Source organism: Equus quagga, chromosome 2 (genome assembly GCF_021613505.1).
Source record: "Equus quagga isolate Etosha38 chromosome 2, UCLA_HA_Equagga_1.0, whole genome shotgun sequence".
NCBI lineage: Eukaryota > Metazoa > Chordata > Mammalia > Perissodactyla > Equidae > Equus > Equus quagga.
Genome location: NC_060268.1, coordinates 169,835,095 through 169,856,708, shown reverse-complemented (window position 1 = coordinate 169,856,708; position 21,614 = coordinate 169,835,095). Strand labels below are relative to the sequence as shown.

The 21,614-nt window shown below is 41.7% G+C and overlaps 1 protein-coding gene across 2 annotated transcripts in view; it reads right to left on the bottom strand.

Annotated features, from left to right (window-relative positions):
- Positions 1-95: 95 nt before the first annotated feature.
- The window catches only part of ENO4 (enolase 4), a 26,479-nt gene continuing 4,960 nt past the window's right edge, over positions 96-21,614 (bottom strand). The window contains exons 2-15 of one of the 2 annotated variants that reach the window (XR_006887384.1): positions 20,883-21,011; positions 19,653-19,843; positions 17,514-17,659; positions 15,429-15,598; positions 15,203-15,334; positions 13,584-13,637; positions 12,050-12,106; positions 9,514-9,681; positions 7,236-7,361; positions 5,576-5,771; positions 3,931-3,998; positions 3,304-3,421; positions 2,909-3,105; positions 1,411-1,525 (exon numbers count right to left, since the gene is read on the bottom strand). Coding sequence is in view for 1 of the 2 variants with exons in the window: in XM_046652146.1 (XP_046508102.1) it covers positions 1,374-1,525; positions 3,304-3,421; positions 3,931-3,998; positions 5,576-5,771; positions 7,236-7,361; positions 9,514-9,681; positions 12,050-12,106; positions 13,584-13,637; positions 15,203-15,334; positions 15,429-15,598; positions 17,514-17,659; positions 19,653-19,843; positions 20,883-21,011 (1,707 nt within the window). In the remaining variant the exon portion in view is untranslated. Of the gene's footprint in view, positions 1,526-2,908; positions 3,106-3,303; positions 3,422-3,930; positions 3,999-5,575; positions 5,772-7,235; positions 7,362-9,513; positions 9,682-12,049; positions 12,107-13,583; positions 13,638-15,202; positions 15,335-15,428; positions 15,599-17,513; positions 17,660-19,652; positions 19,844-20,882; positions 21,012-21,614 lie in introns of both variants that reach the window. The other variant, XM_046652146.1, reaches the window with a different exon arrangement.

Genomic DNA, 21,614 nt, shown 5'->3' with positions numbered 1-21,614 from the left:
AATTATAGTTTATATCACAGTTCCAGGGCGACCTTTCATATGATCTCCCATGTTTCCTGTGTGTGTGTGTGTGTTAGTGTGAGGACGTGTGCAAAGGCTGTGTGAACACCCCCATCATGTTCCTCCTGCCCTTAAAGTGAACGTTCCTTCCCGTTTCTCATACGCCAGTGTTTGTTGCTAAGCGTCAGGAGAGGCAGCAGCAGCCACACACTGGGACACAGTTCCCCCAGCTCAGAATCATACCAACCGCTTCTGCCCCGTGCTCGGAGAGTGTGCCACTGAGCCAGCGTGAGACCACTGCTTCCAGAGCAAGGCCTCAGCTGCACCGTAAGGCTGTTAAGTTCCCCCATTAGGACTTTTCAAAAGGAGAGGACCTCAGTGTGCTTAGTAAAAGCTTACAGAATATATCAGAAATCTAAGCTGAGCCAACCCCTCACAGGTTGGTACGTAGCAATTTCTATAATTCTGGGGGAAAGCAAATAATAACATTTTAATAGATAATCTAAATCATATAAAGCAGCTGGACATTATTCTATCTGTAGCTATGTGTTTGAATGAGTTTATTTCTGTTATGCCCTGAATACTGGCTTACAAAAGAGGCAATTCAGTCAAGCTATATGCTGCATTGTTTTTAATCACCTGTTGAATACTGTCGTATGAATAACTGGGAATTTAGTTACCTTAAGAATATTTATTCATTCACTCATGTGCTTATTCATTTATACTCGTTCTTGTTCTGAAAAGGATCTAAGGAGACCCACAAGGATATAAATAATATAAGAAAAACTAACATTTAGAAAGAGGAGGGGAGGGAATTAGGGAAAAGAGAATTAAGGGGAGGAACGTAAGAGAAAGCTGTTTGGCTGTTATAAAAAACCATGAAGCTCTCCTACTTCTGCCTGAGGTCGGCTGCAAAAACACGTCTGTGCTTTCTAGCACGAATATGTAAGATAAACACTGAAGATGTACACCTGCTCCTGGCACAGACAGCTCCTGGTGTAAAAGGTTTTTGTTTTCAGGGATGTTCTGATTTGTAAAGCAGGAGGTCTTTGAACTGAGTGTGGAGTTTGGCAACAAAAGTATTGGACTCTTTTACTACGTCAGGACCCTAAAGATTGGACAGGAAGCTGCTATACAAACGAAATCCCCATGAAAATTTGATAGCTGGAAGACAAAGTTCACAGGTATAATTTCAGGCAAAAATATTATATATGTATTTTACCAAACCTTGAAATTAAAAGAATAAAAAGATACACAGTGAAGTTTTAGAGCAAAACCAGCACGAAGACATACTTCAGATCTAGCAGTCTTAATAATTAATACTAATGGTGTGGCTGTAAAGTGCAGCGTGGACAGCCTGATCCAGAAGATGCTCATGTTCTGGCTGATTCCTCTACAACTTCTGTGGGGAAGATGGGCTGTGGGGCCTCAGGCAGCTCACCAGCCATCGCGGCCGCAGCCTCAAGTGCCTCAGTGGCCTTTTTGGCTTCCTCATTCAAGTAAAAAATGTGTTCTTCATTGAAACCTATTAAAAAACAACAATAAAGCTTACTGTCTAATCCAGTGGTGCCAATTTTGACATTATTTGTTACACGATTTAAAGGAGATCATCTTCAGAACAGTCCAGGGGTGTCACATCACCATTAGAAAGGATTCTAGAACCATTTTAAACTGGGCCTGACTTTGGTTATACATTAACTGTGCGATACACTGGTCTGTTCAGTTTGCACTGTACCCTTATACAACACTCTGGAACATCTGATGTGCAGTGGACTTTGGGCAGAGGCTTGGCAGAAAAGGATAAGAGGAAGAAGATGACCTAGAGGAAAGGCCAGCACACCGCATGCATACAAACCATGGCCAATTTCTATTCCAAAGTAAATGATTGCAGACTTAGACCATTCCAATTAGGTCCATGGAGACAGTGATGGTGTTTTAATGGCTGAGCTTTTGCCAGGATTTCCTACTCAGTCTCTCAGTTGGAGAGATTGTTTTCCGAGTTTTTGGTCCCCTTAACGTTTATTGAGCACTGCCAATATCGGAGAAATTCTCATTAATCTGTTAATCCATTCTGGAATGCTCAGAGGCCAGCACTGTCACCAGGGAGGGGCTAGACCTCTCATCGCTAGAGTCCTTTTTGATGCCCTGAGGCAGCTATTTCCCTTATGGTGAAGTCTGGCTGGTCATTTAAGGAACCTAAGGCTTCCACAAGTCAGGATGACAAAAAAAATAGGCGATATGTAGGAAGAATATATTTTTACCTATTGGAAAAAACAAGCCCTTGTATTACAGACTAAACACCACAAGCTAACTTTTGACTGCCCTTACAAGCCTCAGAAAAAGTCTCCCAATTATGTGTATCTTCCATGAATCTTAGGGTGTGTTTCAAGATCATTACATATGTTAAACATGACAAATTTATAATGACAATTTCTATTGGTCACTATTTTTTAATGCATATATTGAGTCACAAAGTAGGACTGCTTCCTTGCTTTCCTATCCGAGAATTGGTATGCTCCACAATACATTCTGTAACACATCTATCTCATTTAATAGATTTCATTTATAGCATCCAAGAAAATTTCATATTTTAATAGCACTACTTAAATAACACCTACTTTTTTTTTTTCCAGCATATCAATTAATTCATCCTAAAATACAAAATAGTTTTAGGATTACAAAGACAATAACTAGTGGTCTCTTTAAATGTGTCTGCATGGTGTTTACCAACTTTTGGCCATGAGAGTCAGTAATATAAAGAGTAAAAATGCATATCTGGGGTGTTTCTCTTCAGTTAGCCAGTACACAAAGTGCTTCTACCCTTGCAGGTTTACAGAGGTTTCATTTCATAAATGACTGGTTCATTTCTCGAGACGATAGCCTTTCCAAGGTACAACGTTAAAGTTACCATGCTGCCAACTTATCAAGTTGAGTGAGTTGTTTCCAAGAACCATCAGCAAAACATCTGCCTTTAACTTTCATGGGCTGTGCAAAGAAACCTGAATTATAATTTGGACCATCACAAAAGGTAGGCTCGGAGATTCCAATCGATTAATTCTATTGAAAAGCATCACGCAGCCTATTCATCAAGAAGCAGGGCGAGAGCTGTAAACATTCAGGTAAATAGATAATCCATTAAGACAACAATATACATTGTGGCAAATGCCATCCTAGTTTTGTCAGCACTTATCTCTATTCTTTGGATTCCCCTGCCCTCCCGCCAGGGGACTTCTACTCCCCCTCTTCAATCTTTGTTCTCTTATTCATGGCGAAGTGAAAACAAAGCAAGAAAGCAGCACATACCCAGTCTTCCGTTCTGGACAAGTTCTTCCTCTATAGTGAGAAGGCGGTTGTACTTCGACACCCGTTCACCACGAGAAAGACCTCCCAACTTGATAAACCGGACACCAAGTCCAACAGCCTGAGGGGCGGAAAAAGTGTATTTTAAATAAGGGAGCCATATTTGCTAAACTAAAAATCCTTTAGGGAGAAAGGACATTGTCACCATGTGCTGCTTAGGTTTTTCTCATAGTTTTTTTATCTTTACCTAAGTAAAGTGGCCTGCTTACAAGCTGAGAGTGTCAGAAGGAAGAGAGTGCACTATACATCCAACGCTTTACCAGCCACGTAGCAGGCCCATTTTATCTAAGAACGTTCTGGCCTTGCTCACTTCATTTTAGGAGGTAAGATTGCAGGTGCACACCCCAGCCATTTCAGTGTGCTCATCATTTTCCCAGGACTTCATTTTTCTTCTTTTTAAAAGTTCAAAGATTAGCTCTTTGCAAAAGGTAGCTGTCTGGGAGGAAGCAAGTCTATTTCATAAAAGGTTACATGACTTTCTCCGCCGAAGACTGCATTTCTCTGAAATACCAATTCATGATAAAAGCAGTGTTTTGGCAATTCTGCAGTTGACCAGCTTTCAGCACTTACCAAATCGACAAGGCTGTCATCAGACGACTCTCCTTCTGTACTTCCAAAGACAGTTACGTGCTTCTTTCCTATAGACAGAGGCATCTTTTCAGTTTCAGACGGTACAGAAACAATCAGCTATATATGAGCCTCTGGGATCAAAATTTAAAATTTGCCAGAGATTTAAAACTGCTGTGAAGAGTCAATGGTTTGACCACCTAAGAATTCTAACCCAAACATTTGCATTTTTATTAACCTCGTTTTATCTGTTTACCCCTTTCCAGTAGCTTGGATGCTAAATACTAAATGAATGCCATGTTTCATCACATTTAGGATACCATAAATTGTAAGATGCACCACTGTTACCACTACAGGGGGAAAATGCTCAGACTGGATCGACACATTGCTAAGATCACAACTGTAAGACGTGATGCAATTTCGTCCATGTTCAATATAGAAAAATGTGCACCTTTAAGCCAGAATTTACAGTAAGTGCAAGGACATCATATGGTAGTTGATATGCCTAAATAATGGGTTTCACAATTCATCGTGTAGAATTTTATTCAAAGGAATCTGTCATTCTGAATGTTTACTTACTAGAAGAGCGGCGTTGATGGTATTTAATGAATCACTGGAGGATCTCAAAACCCCTTGAAATTTGCCAAAGTCTACAAAGTGCAAGCCACAGATTTTCCTACAGACAGAGGGTGTGCGTTTCAGGGGCAGGAGCTAAGCAGCAGTCTGAGGTGAATGACAGACTGCTGAGTGGCAGGCCCAGGAGCAAAGGCCAGGGTGGGGCCTCCCATCTGCCGCCTTCAGGTCAGCCCCGCCTGGCCCCTGGACTGGGGCAGTCTGCAGGCAGAGGGACTGCAGGCATTTCATTCCATCCTCTGGCACCAGCCCAGGCCCCTGGCTGCCAGTCTGGCTCTGAGTCCTGCTCCAGGTCTGCGACTCGCCTTCTGCCTAGTTCCTGAGACCCACCCACTCATGATCTTTATGTTTCGGGCACTGTGCAAAAGTGAATGAGACTCCATAAACTCATGGGAGCTCACAGTCTAGTGGGGGATACCAGACACTGAATGTACAAGTGATTATGGCCAGTATTCCTACAAAGAGAAAATACAGGTAAGAGAAAATATGCTATGAGAACGGTCTAAAGCAAGCAGAGAGAGGTGGGGGAAGTCAGGGAAGGCATATCTATCTGAAGAGGTTTCATTTAAGGCAAGAAGACCTGGAGGATCAGGAGTATTTAGCCTAATAAACAGTACAGGGCAAAGCATTCCGGGCTGAAGGAACACCAAGTTCAAAGACCTCAAGGTGGTATAGAGTTTGAAACTTTTGAAGAATTAAAAAAACGCCAGTGTGGGCAAATGGGGTCACTATAGTGTCACGTGCAGCTGATAAGGCAGCGGCCTTGGTCACACCTTTGGTAGCCCTCCCGAAAGGGGATGCCCTCCTGGACTGGGGCTGCTGTTGGAACACTGTGAAGTGAATCAGTAAGCCACATTTCACTTCAGCACCAGACCTCTCACAGATGGTTGGAGTGTTTTTTTCCTTCCAAGATTTATTCCATGCTTTTTATTAACTGATATACTGCATTTTTGTGGCTTCTTGTATAACCAAGTTCAGTTCATTGCAAGTCTTTCAGATCTATACTTTTACTCACTGTCGATAAGATTGGTTATTTCCACCAAGTCAGACATCGTCGTCTGATTTGTATGTTTTATGATCAGCCCGCTGGATTTGGGGATGCTGATGTTTCCATCCTCTAGAAGTTTAGAAATGCTTTTGGATGCAGTTCCTGCAATTATGTAACACCTGGAACCAAGAGCATTATAGATGCTGTCCCACTGTTCAGAGTCCTGGGTAAATAGTTAAGAATTGATCATTAAAATGTTTTGAACATAATCACAAAACAACAGGAATCAGATAGCACCTAACGAAAATTATACACTTTTCTGAGATACACAAAACAGATTTGTGTCTGTGGCTGAAGGATGCCTATACCACAGCCATGCAAATTAACAAGATTCATGGAACAGAAACTTAAAGTTAGTAAATTTGAGCGTAAAGATCTAATGAATAAAATGTTAATGCACATTAAATGCTATTCTCTACGTTGATTCTGAAGTCCTTCAAACCCAGGCAATATCCCACCCAGTGTATTATCCATAATGCTGTTAAAGACTGGCTGGTTAAATGATTTCACTGTTATTTCTGGTAAAAAGACAGCTGAAGGAAATGAGCCTGCAGAGACCCTAGGCCCTCATTCTCAACACCCTTGTTTTTTTATCGGTGAGACCACCATGTGAAATGACACGCTTATTACTTAAATAATAGTAACCAAAGTCTTCCCAGCCATGTACCAGATCTCAACCTATTCCATTAGAACAGACCATACAGGTGAATCTTATCACATTAAAAACAGCTGTGGCCAGAGCCTCAGGACAAGCCCCAGAAGTCAGGTCTGGCAAGATTAAAGACCTGAGCTCCGCTGGTGTCTTCCTTGAGTCTGGGATGGAGCACAGGCTGCGAGGGAAAGATGGGACCGAGAGACCCTGGGCCTCTAAAGGAGATCCAGCGTTCTTCTTGTCTCCAAAATTGAAGTAGTTATCTCAAAGAGGATATCTGTTCAGTGTACCTAATGGTTCTCAAATTCATAAAAATCAAGAATTTAAGCACAACCAGAGGCTCTCACAACTAGAATCTACAACTATGTACTGGGGGGCTCTGGGGAGAAGAATTAAAAAAAAAAAAAGAAGATTGGCAACACTTGTTAGCTTAGGTGCCAATCTTTAAAAAAAAAAATTTAAGTTTTGGAGTTTTAAGTGGGTTAGAAGAGACATGGTCTTCTATGGCACATAAACAATGCTTGTAAGATGTTAGTTTGAATAGATCAAAAACTTCACTATGTCAAACTTTTTAAAAATATGGCTTTGTTACTTTTATGCACGTGTAGTCACTGGATTTAGGTTAAGAAACATTTGGCCTGGTTGAAGTTCTGTCTCCACGAGCACTTGGAAATGATGCGTGATTAACCTATTGAATCACCAGCACAGCGGGCTCGCCTTCCATCAGTTAGGTTGCTTGTAAATACCAGGTACTCCTGAAGTGCTGGGGAGAAGCTCACTTCACCCTGTTGACAAGCGCACTCCTATGCAATTGTGTTTCCACTATTCATTTGCTTAGTAAATACCCTTTCTCATAAATGCTAAAATAAAGCAACTCAGCCCAGGCCCAAATTACAACACATTTCCAATGACAGATCCAAAAGAATGAGATTTTATTCTGTGTTTTATTATAAAATTCAAGGTGAATCCTGTTACCTCCTTCCTTAAAGGATCAATTAAGGCAATAATTGAAGGGAACTTGTTGATCAGATCCACATACAGGTCAACCATCTCGGCTGCGCTTTTGTGTGTCCCCATCATCACTTCATACTTTCCTCTACTCTGTTAAGTGTAAGGAAGATATTAAAGGATAAATGATGAATTCCTCAAATGTTAAAGATGTGGGTCAAATTCATTTTCATTCATTTCATATAATATATTGTAAACGTTTTTTTCAGGCCACATTCACATGAGAAATCTGTGCATTCTTTAAACATGTGTTAAATATTAACCTGGGCAAATCAAGTCACCATTCCTCTTGATGCCCCGCAGAGCTCTTCCTACTGACTTCAGATGAAGCCCTCCGCACAAAATACCAAGTACAGTAGGAAGGGAATAATTTCTTAAGTTTATGATGTGGTGCCAGATACCTGGCTGCTGGGGTAGATGGGGATTAACATAAACTCATAAAACAAACGGAATAGCAATGCAACCTGCCCACTCACCAGAACCCACCATCTTTCAACTCACGGTGAACAAATAGCTTGTTTCCTCTACTGTGAATATTTTAAAATTTGAAAGCAGAGCTAGGTTTTTGAGATACTAACAGCCAATGTGAAATGGAAAGTGATTATGTGAAGGCATTTCTTTCAGCATGCAAGTTCTAGTAGTAACAATATTGTCTTGAAAGTAGAATTCTAGCGCAGCCCATTCATTTGAAGTCTGAAAGCCCTCAACTCGTTACGTACAGAAGTAATCGGGGATAAAGGATTAGTGTAGTCTCTGCACAACACTGCCCTCATACTTCCACATCTGTGTTCCGCGATGGCACCTGGGACATTTAGGTACCCGGAGAGAGGTGGAATGGAACCGCCTGGTGGTTTGCTTTGCTACTGCCTTCTTGTGCTGCTACAAATAGAACGGATTCCATCGGAATTAAGCAGGTTCTAAGAGGTCCATGATTAAAAAGATTTTATACTTTTTTCACATTAAAAAGCAGCAAGAACTTGTAGTTTCTATAGTGAAAAGCTTTAAAAATCCTATCTTGTCAGTAAGGAAATGCTAATGACTTTGAACTAAAATTATTGTAATAATTTTCTGATATCAAGCTAATACATTTTACTGAATATAAGCAATAAATACCCATTCTAGTTAGCACTAGCAGTCAGGATATTCATAGTTCTTGGTATACGTTGCTCATGAAAACATGCAATTATTTTTCTTAATGGTATGCCTACGAACCAATCATTCATGAAGAATAGGAAATTACATTAAACATTCCTTTATGCACTTAGTTTCTTTAGAAAAGTAAAAGAACTTTTAGAAACCAGCTGAAACTTAGGGTTCTTATAGACTGTTCAAAATTTCCTTTGAAGTTAAAAGTTAGAATCACAAATGGAAGTGGAATCGTATTTGGTCGTGCCCCCTGAATTTGACATTAATTACCAGGTCACCATAAATGTTTGTCAGTATGCTGGATATTTTATAAAACTCAGACTCAGAATCTCTGTATGTGAAAATGGGAAGTATGTGTATGTGTCTGAGACAGACAATTTCTAATAGCTTTCCTAACGTACTAATTTCCCAAGTTTAAAGATGAATTGCTGATGCGGTCCCCTGAGGAAGTGAGGCCTGCAACATTTTTTAATGAAGCTCTTTTCCATTCTCTTAAATAACTCCCTTCAGGGGGTGTGGTCCCCAGGTGAGATTTCATCCCATAAATTTCTGTCCTCCTAAGCCAGGCTGTGGATGACACTGTGATGGGCTTAACTGGATAAAAACATATTCTCCATAGACTTCAATAACATGGAAATATTTTTATATTTAAAAAGTGAGTCATAGCAGAAGCTCTGAGAACCACGTGTCTAGAAGGGCTCATCACGTCATAGTTACAACTGATCCACTTTTCAAGCTTGACAAATTCAGCATTGACCAACCAAATGATTGTACTTGGCAGAACATACCAGTTAAATTATTTTTCATTAGCCGTCATGATTGCAAGGTAAGCAACCCATTTTAGTCATTTTTATTACAGAATTTCTATATATAATTATTATGACATTTTCTGTTAATTTTTTAAATTATATGGTTATATTTTTCTCTGGTCATTAGCTAACTTGGCTCTCTCAATTCCATTTATGTTTTGGACCCCCTCACACAATATTAATTAAAAAAAAGGATATGTTTGGAAAATATACAGATAAGCTCTTCTTTTGAGTTCTAGTTTAAAAATAATGGGACAACAAAAAGTAAATGTTCTGGAGTGGAAACTTACATAGTCCATCAGCTCATGTGCAGCACAGTCGATGGCCAGGTGCAGGTTTGTGCCCATTTCCAGCCCCAGGTTCGCACAGATCCCTTGTATTAGGAGCAGTGGCTGCTCTATGGTGTCATAACTAATGGTTAAACAGCCAAGGTGGGATAACTTGCCGGTGATCTGCTGCTGCAAGATCAAAAGAAAATGATGCATGTCAATATAGCACACTAAGGTTCTTGGAGTTTCCTGTGATGGGCACAGTTTATAACCAGACACGACTCTCCAAAGATGAGACCCTCTGATTCTAGGACTCATCTCTGCATGACCTTTGGGCATATGATTGCCCTGCAGTATCTGGGAGTAATTTTTGAGCTCCCAAGGTATTCAAGTTTGACCTGTGAACACACTTTCTTTAGCGTGCCCACGTTATCGCTTTATCGGCTCTGCCGTTGTACATGGGCTAACCTGAGCCACAACCCCCAAGCTGGTGAATCTCCAGGCTGTCTGTGTAAACATCTGTCCTGTCTGCCCCTGACTCTGTCCTCTTTCTCCAAACCTGCTCTTTCCTACGTCCCATTTTCCTTCAGAAGAATATAACTGTTAAAACGTAAAAATGTAGTGCCAGCCCCCGGGGCCTAGTGGTTAAGTTCAGCACACGCCACTTCGGTGGCCCAGGTTTGGTTCCCAGGCTCCAACCTACACCACTCTGTTAGCAGCCAATGCTGGCCCACATACTAAAAAACAGAGGAAGATTGGCACGGATGATAGCTCAGGGTGAATCTTCCTTAGCAAATCAAAACAAAACAAAACTTAAAAATGTAACTCTCCTTCAGGAAAGGTTTTATTTTAAAAAGGATTGAAGACTTCAGCTAAAAGAATGCTACACTGAGGATGGATTTCAGTGGAAGAAGATTTGGGGACCCAAATGATCCCAGGGAAAGGCAGCCATGTGCTTCTATTGTGAGGTCAGCCTTGATGTGCCCTCGTCATAAATTGCCATTATGCGATTATAACATAGTTGAAGCACCATCAGTAATTCTGAGAGCATAAGGGGTGTGTGTGTACCAAACTCAAGAGCTAACGTGAACCTAGGTATAAACATCCTGTTTTTACCGGTGATAGCGCTAGTGAGTAAGAACCATCCAACATTTTTAATGTCAATGAGAGGAACCTTTTGTTCGTCAAAGGAGCAGTTGGGGAAATTTTTGTGTATCAATTGAGGAGTTTTGTTACAGAGTCTTCTAAACCATAAAAGCATCACTTATTTGGTGCTTACTAAATGCCAGGGACTGTCTTAAGCACTTTACATAAAGTAAATACATTTACTCCTTACATCAATGCCATGAAGTAGGTATTATTATTTTCCCCATTTTAGAGAGTTAAGGAACCTGGAACAGATTTTAATCCAGGCAGTTTAGCTCGAGTCCATGCCTCTAACTCTGGTATGGCTGCCTCTCTAGAATCTATCATCTGACCTGTCGCTAACAGGGAAAAAAAAGAAGTAGTAACGCTGATCTCAGAAGGGCTGGTCTTGGTCTAAGCTGCTCGGAACACAGCCAGCCTGCTGGGATGAAGGCAACAGCACTGAGATTTGGTGACTTGTTCACCATCCCCTGCTTCTCTTACCAGGCCCAACATTGGAGTGTTGCGCTCATTCCAACATACACAACTGTCAAGTACTTTACATACTGTTTTTATGCACCCATTTCTCTTCTCTCTCCCAATGCTGAGGAGGAACTTAACTTTTTGTCTTTACCAAGTCCTTTACTGGCCCCTCTTGCTGATGACTTCAGCAGACTCTGGAGCCCCTGGCATCAGGGTAGGGCTAGTGATGGCAGGCTTACTGGGCAAATACTGCACATGTGAGCAACCAACATACATTTGCATTATCTCCAGGGTTCTTATTGGTTGTTCTAACTCTATAGTTGAAAGTTCAGGCATATATTAGGTGTATCTATCAGAGTACCAACAATCACCAAAGTGACCGATCAAGTTTCTTCCGCTGGCCCCCTGAGGTTCACACAGCCACCATGGCCAATTTTCACATGAACTGTTTGCCTGACTCTCCTGGCAAAATCTGAGCTCTGGCAACGGTGGGCCTGAAACGTACTGCATTGCCTTTTGGGGATCAGATGAAAGGAATGGCTATCTTTCTGTGCCTTTTCTTTCTCTCTTTGGCAGTAGTAAAATTAAAATCAAAACATCCTATGTGCCTTTCAGCTAGTTGTCAGAGAGAGTCATTTTCCCCAACGCTGCACCTATAGGGTTTCACATGTAATCCGGTTACTCATAAATGCTTCTCCAAGCCCTCCGAGATTTCAGTTGGCCAGACAACTGCTGCACTGATGGCCAAGCAGCCTGTGGCCAGAAAGGCGGGGGCAGAATGATATTCCAGCCCCGGGGGTGGCCTGGTTTAGTGCTCTTGAAGCACTGTGTGATTTCCATTTGCATTAGCCCTGGTCCTGAAGCAAATGACGAGGGGAGGGGAAAGGGGCAGGGGGTATATAAGTGGATTGTGTCATAAGAAGTGTGGTAAACAAATACATATACTTACTTGACCTCTTTTGCCTCCATTATGCCCTTTTTTGGTCTCTGCTTTTAGAGGAGGGGGCTGTGGGACAGAAGATAAACAACCATCACTTGGGATTTTCAGACCCGTCTGTGGCAGCAAGCAGAGTTTCATGTCCTCTGGCCTGTCCACTGCTCTGGGGCCTAGCCAGTCCCACTGTGAATCATGCACACACATGTGCACGGGCACACACAGCCAGTCACACTGTGAATCATGCACACACACACACACACACACACACAGAAACCATGCCAGCCACTCCCTAGTTTTATAAACTCCAAACTGTTTCTCAAATTCAGGCACACGTTCCCTTTAGATCATCCATACATTCTGCCTCCAATCATATATATGGGGTATGGATATACATATTCATGCATTTCTACTCATATAAATTATTATTCACTCATACAAAGTCCTCTCCTTGCTGTTCAGAAATAACGCCATTGTGCAATTTGCTTTTATAGGTTCAACATATTGTTTTGAATATTCTTAAGGCACAAACACTTTCTCCTGCAGGGCAATCTGACCTTTTGGAAACAGCCAAAGGTCAGATTTAACTGAGGAATCTGGTATGTGTAATGTCACTTGAGATTAAAAGCAAAGATAATTTCTAAAGAGTATTGGTAATCTCCAATACCCACGATTTGGGGCTATTGATAGCACACTGTAGCAAGGATTTAGCCTTTTAAAGCTGCACTTTAATGCCCAGCATTTGCTGGTGCTATAAGCTGGGGCACGTTTGTCAAGGATCAACATGGTTCACACTCAAGTATATGCAAATACAGCTGTCCTGCTTTTCCGCACTATGGAGTCAGCTGAACTTTCTATCCCCTGGTGAAAACAACATACTCAGGAAGCAAATCGACGGGCCAGGCAGGAGAGAGAGAGTGGTGAAGGAGACAAACATGGCAGAGCCTCAGGTTCCCATGGTCCTGTGAGACAGAGGTGCTGAGATGTGGGTTACAACCAGGGAAGACGGATGTGATGGGGGGTGCAGAGCAAGGGGACTTCTTGTGCAAGAATCAGGGAAGGGGACTAGGATGAAGCGGATACTTGGGAGACATATGAGGCTATCAAAAAGAGACGTGCGTGAGTGACCCAGAGCCGAGGGAACGCGGCCTTCCTAAAGAAGCCCCCTTGAGGGCTGCTCAGCCAAGTGCGCTTGCTTGCCCAACACTGGAATTCTAAGCAGGCACAAGAATCTGTGCCTTAACTATTACAGCAAACTGCCTCTCACATTCTAGGGGCCAAATCTTTTCTTTCTTTGCAAATCTTAAGGGAGGATCTTAGCATAGAGCCAGCTGCCTCAGAAATCAACAGGAGATTGTTAAGTACCATTAGAAACTGGATCCATAGCCAATGAGGGAATATATAAGCTTGCCTCATATGGGAAACCCAAAGCAAATTCATACATTTTCCATACATAACAACAATATTGATTTAATTCCATAACAGACTATAATTTGGATACTAGAAGGTGTATAAGCGTAATTAGATACCATCGATCCTCTTTACATACCACTTCAATTGTTCTGTTAATATGTTTCTGTATTTCCAGAAGCATCGCCATACCCTGTAAGTAGAATAACCATGGTCTTCCACACTGCAGTCTAGAAACTTCAAATATAAAAACTTACACATCACATATGGCTATTTCTAACTCAGAATATTTGTAGGGTCCCTGATAAAGCATCCTGGTTAGTAGATGATATGGTCTACAAAATCAGAAGATTAAATGTCAATCTTCAGCCCTCAATGTTTATTTGGTTGACCATGAATGAAAGGCTCTTCTTCCTCAGTATCCTCTCTCCATTGTTCTGAACTGACTAGTTAGGCTGATTGGATCAAGTTAATTTCATTCTCTTTCACAGTCTCTTGACCAACCTTCTTGCAATACACATGACAGGTCACCAAGGGATCCTGCAGAATAGTGTTTGAATTACTATAAATCCACTGTCACTTAAAAAGTAGAAATGTATTCCAATGATGGTGGGATGTGCACATGAAGACAGATAAAGAACGGCATGCCAGGGCCTGGCCAGGTGGCATATCAGTTAAGTTTGCACACACTGCCTCGGGGGCCCTGGGTTCGCTGGTTCGGATCCTGGGTGTGGACCTATGCACCACTTATCAAGCCATGCTGTGGCAGGCATCCCACATATAAAAAATGGAGGAAGATGGGCACAGATGTTAGCTCAGGGCTAATCTTCCTAAAAAAAAAAAAAAAAAAAAAAAATGCCAAATGCTCTGGTACCCAAATAGCACAACAGGTATTAACTATAGGAAAGATCCTGGCACCAGGATCTGAACATGATCTGACAGACGGTTAGCTGGATATAAATCCTAGTCTTCCATAATTGATAAATCGTGACAATGATTATTCTCTTTAAAAAAAATTCTTTATCATAAAGAAACTATCTTGAGATTTTTTTTTAAAAAATATTTTTCACTAGCTTAGATAAAATATCACTCAATGTATTACCAGAGGGGATGGAGCTTCCTGTATTTTTTCTGAAAACATCCACTATAGAACATGAACATTTAGTTCTCCCTAATGCCTAATGGTAGAATATTTCATGAAGATTTAAAGAGGTGTACTGACTCATTAGGCCACTAAAGAATGATGGAAACACTAGCACGCCTCAGAGTTGTAAAGATGCAACTTAGGGTTCCCCCATTCCATATTCCATAAACGTGCACTAAACCTCTCTCATGTGCCAGGCAGTCTGCTAGGCCTTGGAGTTCTTACTTAACAGAACAGGCTGCCAGGAAAGTGCCAGCTTCCTTTTGTTGCTGCCATAGTGCACAGACCGGTCAATAAAGATCTCTCAGTTTCGTCAACCAGCCACCTTTCAGCACGGTCCAGGCCTGCAAGGCTACCTGCCCGCGGCTTCTCCGTGACTCACCAGCCTGAGTCAGTGCGGCAGTGAACCAGAGATCTGAGGCGATCGAAATGTGCTCCCTTTTGTTCCAGGTCTTGCTTTCTCCCAACTTTCCCCATTTCCTAAAATCTTTTTTCTCATTTTATATTAAATTCTCTCTCTCTTAGTGTCATAAGCCTTGGGGACCTACACTAAAAACTCATCGATGATGAAGTATTTTTTTTTAGAAAAAGTAGTTTGAGACAATGGCAGGTACTTGTTTAGCTGTTAATCCATGATGGGGTATACAAATCACTTCTTTCATTAAATTCAGCTTCCCAGGCGATGACTTTCCGCAGCTGACCAAAGTTACCATCAGCAAAGGTATAGTGAGCTTTGTTGGCTGTTCCTGAAATAGGGGGAAAACAAGGGGAAACGAGAAACAGGATTCATTCATACTGACATGCTCGTGGGTCCTCGTATGGAATATAATGGACACTCACCTGACGGTGCTTCAGTGCTGCAATATTCAAGTACAGGGGACTGTTGCCCAGAATGGCGCTGGTTTTGGCCACAGCTAGTGACACAGCCCCTATGGCCATGCTGCCACAGAGTACGGGTTCCACAGGATCGGGAGGCACGATAGGTTTCTCTGGGAGAGTATCCTTCCGCCCTGGAGGGAAAAATATTGACAAAAGATTCCTTTCTAGGAAGTCTCACTATAAGGAAACTGTATTTTCTAACGCTTTGCTTATAGATGTGAAGGCCCAGCATAAAGAAAGGTTGAAAATTGAGGCTGGGAAGAGCATATTCTCCACCTTAATTCCCAAGAAGTTTCTGTTTGAGTTCACGTACTACTCCCTAACGTTCAATAATCCTTAGCCATGCATTTTGCCTCTCTAAGAAATGTTAGGACACTCAATATTAACTCCTCCAACACTCACATGGGGCAGATATTGCTATCCCATATTCACATATAAGTAAACTAGCACTTAGAGAGTCGTTAAAACACTCGCTCAATATCTAAGAGAAAGTGAATAAGAGAGGGTCTGGTCAGTCTTTGAATTCCAAATCCTTTGTTTTTCTATATTCCACCATAGCTCCTGCATCCCCAACTTTCTGTTGAACATCTCTTCATCCATATATCTAACTAGTTATCTTTCTTGACAACCCCAAATTGATGCCTTTTTCTATTAGAAATGGCTTCCAGATCCAACCATCCATGCAGAGTCTTAGTCACCTTCACTCTCATATGTTCTCAGCCCCCTAGTCTGATCAGGTACCACCGAGTCCATGAGACATCTCTAGTGTCCCTCCTGGCGCCTCCTTCGCTATAGCGACTGACCCGGGCCAGGAAGGTAAGATAAGTGAAGAAGTTTTGTAAGCACCTAGCACATAATAAATGTTTAGCAAATTAACTGTCCCCTCCTACTTCTTCCCTGTTCTGAAGTCCCAAGTTCTATCAGTCAAAAGTAACTTCCAAATTAACATCCAGTGGTAGCCCCTACCTATAATTCGGTAGTGGCCATCCCCATCCTTCTAAGAGAAGATTGGTCTAACATGAATCCTTTGCCTTGAGCAACTCTCCTCCCCTCTCTGGGCCAGATCTGAATCTGAAATAAGAGCCTTTGTCTCTTATTGTCTCCATAGTCTCTTTGGTCCCTTTCCAGTTCTGGTGCTTTCTTATTCAATGGAACCCACCTTTACTGGGTGTGTACTTTGTGCCTGGCATTGTGCTAGGCCCTGGCAGAACTAAATTGAATGAGCCATGATTGATGCCCTCAAAGAACATGTTCTAGTCGGAGAGACATACAAACCACTGTTAAAATACTAGCAGCAGCTCAGGAATTAACATACTGGAGGGGCTGGGGTTAGCAATATGTTAGAAGGCATGGAGCAAAGGGCCATGATAACTTCGATTATTTGCTTTAAAATAGCAAAGTTTTCCAAAGAAAATTTTTTTTTTCTGCTTTTCCTCCCCAAATCCCCCCAATACATAGTTGTATATTCTAATTGTGAGTGCCTCTGGTTGTGCTATGTGGGACGCCACCTCAGCGTGGCTTGATGAGCGGTGCCATGTCAGCGCCTGGGATCCAAACTGGTGAAATCCTGGGCCACCGAAGTGGAGCAAGTGAACTTAACCACTCGGCCACGGGCCGGCCCATCAAAGAAAATTTTTATTAATATGTTACATAGGACTGAGAAAATGTTGGTTATCCATTTTAACGATAGCATTAACCTTTACAATATGGAGTGGCTTTTTGATGAGCTAATGGAAATTTTGAGGGGCAGTTAAAGGTCCCCCCGCCCCACCTCTGGCATTGCCACTGTTCACTGCAATTTGTTTAGCAAGTGTTCACCTCTGGCTAAGAAATATTTTTATCTTACAAATAAAAATGGAGGGTCGGATGGGGTAAAACCCTGCCTGCCCAAGAAAGTAGCTTCAAGTAAGGAAGTGGCATAGAGGATGGCTGGGACCTGGAGAGAGCCCGACCTAGCTCTGCAGCTAAGAGACTAACTCGGAAGGCCGTCAGCCTTTCTTCCTCACACGTGTTACTCATGGTTCCGCAAGATGATCAGCCACTGACCTTGCTTTTGTCCCTTTTTTTTTGCTGGAGGTGGAGGGGGGGATGGTGGCATCAGAGGGAAAGGTGTGGGCACTGTTGAGTCTTCCAGGACCTTCTCTAGTTCTTTTCTCTCCTTATCTTCTTGCACTTTACTTTCAAAGAATGTCCTTAAGGGCAAGGAAATATGGCTTTACAACGGGATATTTAGGAATATCACTCGTAATTTTGGTCATGTTTTAGTGCTGACCCTGATATGTTTCAATAATTAACTCTGCTTTTTAGCTACTTAAGGACAAATCTGCTTCAATTTCCTAGGCCAAAAATGATGCTGTTATAAAACAGTATTCACGAACTGAAATTAATTTTGGCCTGGAAATAAATGTTTAAAGATTTCAGGTGTTAGTTTTTTAAATTATTTGAGCCGTGTTCATATTTTTTAAAGTAAAATTTGAAGATTTAATTTGATTAACAGCTATTGGATTTCCTTTTTTTTTTTTTTTTTAAGGGTATGCTTTTTGGTGAGAAAGACTGGCCCTGAGCTAACATCTGTTGTCAATTTTTTTTTTTCCTCCCCAAAGCCCCAGCACATAGTTGCATATCTTAGTTGCAGGTCATTCTAGTTCTTCTGTGTGGGATGTCACTACAGCATGGCTTGATGAGTGGTGTGTAGGTCCACGCCCAGGATCCAAACCAGCAAACCCTGGGCTGCCAAAGCGGAGAGCACGAACTTAACCACTCAGCCACGGGGCCGGCCCCTGGATTTTCTTTTTGAACAAATGACCATCAGAAGAAAAATGAGTCAAGAATAGACAGTGAAATATAGAGCACTATGTGCAGGACTTTCTTTTCTTTTGTTTTGTGGGGGGCTTAAAATGAATAGTTAAAAAAACTTTTGGGAAATCCCACTTAGGTGCATCAACATAAAATTTCAGCTCCCCAGAATAGAAAGAGGCTAAAAGCTTCCAGAGACAAAAAATAAGCTAACAAAAGACAAAGACGTGGGAATCAGATTTGCACTAGGCTCATTAATCATCCAGATGCCGGTGGGGCAGTGCCTTTAAAGTACTGAGAGAAATTAATTTTAAACAAGAATTCTTTTCTCAGCTGAACTGTCAACTGTGAGGGCAAAGTGCTGACATTTCCACACATGTAAGAACTCAGAAACTTTACATTCCACATACCCCTTCTCATCCTTACTTTTAGAGGATGTAATCCAGCAAGTCAACAAAGAGGAAAATATGGGATCTAGGAAACAGGAGAACAATCAAGGGATGTCTTCTGGCATGTCTGTAGTAGGGCTAGAAAGGAACTAGTCCAGATGGGAGGTGTGGGGAGGGAAAGCTCCAGGAAAAAAGGAATGTCATAGAATGGAAGGTATGACTGAGAGCTTGGGGAAAAAAAAACTACGGCTATGATAAAAGCAGATAAGACACACACACAAAAAGGAATAAGTGGAATAGCATTCAGAAACTCTAAGAAAATCAAAAACTACTCAAAACAGTTTTGTACAAAGGTCATGATCCAACTCTGAAGCAAACTAAAATGTGATGGTCTGCACAATTACGGAAGTGATGAAGCTTAGAGAAAGGGAATCCAGCTGACCTTCATTGGGCCAAGAGGGTTGTGGCACTGGACCCCCACGAAAGAAAAAGTCACACTAACCCATACTCAGTGGAGCTGAACAATCTCACAGCCCCAGGAAAGCCTTCCTTGGTTTTCACATTTTAGAGTTAACCTACGGGCAGGGCATGGAAGACCTGGTTGTGTGTGGAGGACAGAATGTGAGCACCACCCATGGTGACTGTACAAAGGATACGAGGCGCTCCAGGCGGGCGTCTGTGGAGGTGGGGAGAGAGAAAAGACAGCATCCGCATTCTTGACTTAATCCTTTTCCTGAGAAACTTTTTACTGACTCCTAGGAAAGCTCTACGCCTAGAGGCTGAAAGGCTGTATGTAGCCTTACAGTAAAACTTTAATAACAGACTTTTAGAAGAAAAACAACATTTTATGCTCAGTTTTGCTGCTTTGGCATATGCTTCCTAATTGACTTCCCTACTGAACCCTACAGATACGACAGACCCATTTTATTGGCAGGTGAGATGGAAAGAAAAGAGATATGCATGTATCCTGGACACTTACCTTTCAAAGTGGAAGATTTACCTGAGCACCTGATCCACCTCGGCCTGGCTGGAGGGTCCTAGGCCCTGAAGCTCTTCGGTGATGGTTTCGTTGACCCACTGCACAGCAGTGCTGACGGCTTCCAACCTTTCTGCTTCCTCCGCTTCAGCCAGCTCCCATGAATCGTTCTCATGCACTTCGAAGTGAGTCGCGACCACCACAGAACATATGTTCTGAAAATAATATAGACATGTTCTACATTTTCCCTACCTCTCTGAGAAAATAGGAAACTGAATGTATCCAGCTTTTAACGTGCATGATATTTTATCACCAGTTTCAAAAGGAAAATGAGAACATGGAGTTTTCTTTGAAATATTTTTATAGCTGTTGAAACACTGGAATGTAACTTCAAGGAACATTTAAGATTATTACCTTGCTAAAATAGCCTTATAAAAACCTTATATTGAACTTCCTTTTTATCACTCCCTCTCCAATAAATAACTAAAAGTATACAAACAGATTTAATCATAATTATTTTCCTCCCAGAGACTGTAACAAAATTATTTCTAACAAACATGTCCAATTAAAGTGAAAGATTAAAATTATAAAAATGTATTTTTTCTTTATGTAGATCAGTCTACATATCTATAAACCTATGTAAATCTATTCATAAATATATGAATCTATAAACCTATCTATAGATTTATAGAACTCATCACATAAATAATGTCACAGTTTTAAAACTATTTTTTTCTTTTTTTTTTTAAAGATTGGCACCTGAGCTAACAACTTTTTTTTTTTTCTGCTTTTTCTCTCCTAAATCCCCCCAGTACATAGTTGTGTATTTTTAGTTGTGGTTCCTTCCAGTTGTGGCATGTGGGACGCCGCCTCACCGTGGCCTGATGAGCGGTGCCATGTCCTCGCCCAGGATCTGAACCGGTGAAAGCCTGGGCCGCCGAAGCAGAGCGCACGAACTTAACCACTCGGCCACGAGGCGGCCCCTTTAAAACTATTTTTGCCCCATGTTCTTTCGCCACCTTGGATCATCTTCGGGTTAGCATGTCATGTCTGTACCAACATTACACGCAAACGTAATAAAGTCTTCATGGTTGATTGTATGATTTGTGCTTTATGTACATGAATACCTACAAATAGTATGTGTTTGTGTGTATTCACAAACACTGAATTTCAAAACATTAATTTTCCACAGTTTAGACAATAAATGTAGTGGGGCCAGGACATAGTGACGAACCCATGTAAGCTGCCTCGTACCTTGGGAAAATTTTGAATGGTGCAGAATATTTCCACTTGCAGGGTTGGAAGCCCCAGTCCATCCAGCACGTTTTTCCCCACCACTTTGCATATGGTAGGAGGCTTTGCAAGTTTAGAAAAGCAGTTTGCCTTCAACACAAAAAAAACAAAAATTACAATGCCATATCTAATTCATCTTTAAAAGGTCACTCACATTTACTCTCGTTTCGACTGACCCTCTCCCCGAGTGTCCTCCTTGTGGGGGGATTAGTCTAGCAGCTCTGTGGGAAATGCCCCGCCCTCATGCCCTGAGATTTAGATATGGCCTGATGCTGAGTCTCAGGGGCAATTTGCTGTCTTCTGAACTCTCGGCAGAAACTCACACACGTTTCTGAATAAAGCCCTGTGTCACTCTGTAGTAGGCCTTATACTCAACTCAATTCCCTAACCTCTTCTTCTGTCCAAGATACCAAAGTCAGTGGGTCTCTAGAACCCTGCGATGCAGTCAAACTTAAGAAGCCTTAAGTGGGCCGATTTTTATTGCTCCCAGCAAGCCGTCTGATATTTTAATGGTGAAGACTTATGCAGAGGCTGTATTTCATTTACCATCAGCTCATGCATGGAACATGTTCAAAGAGGACTGTTGGAACCTTAGTAATAGCAGTTTCATTGAGGTGGAAAAGGAGAAGCCATTTGGAAGTGATCCAAGAAAGAGATGGAAGAAAGAGAATGAAGCCCAGGGAGAAAGCCCAC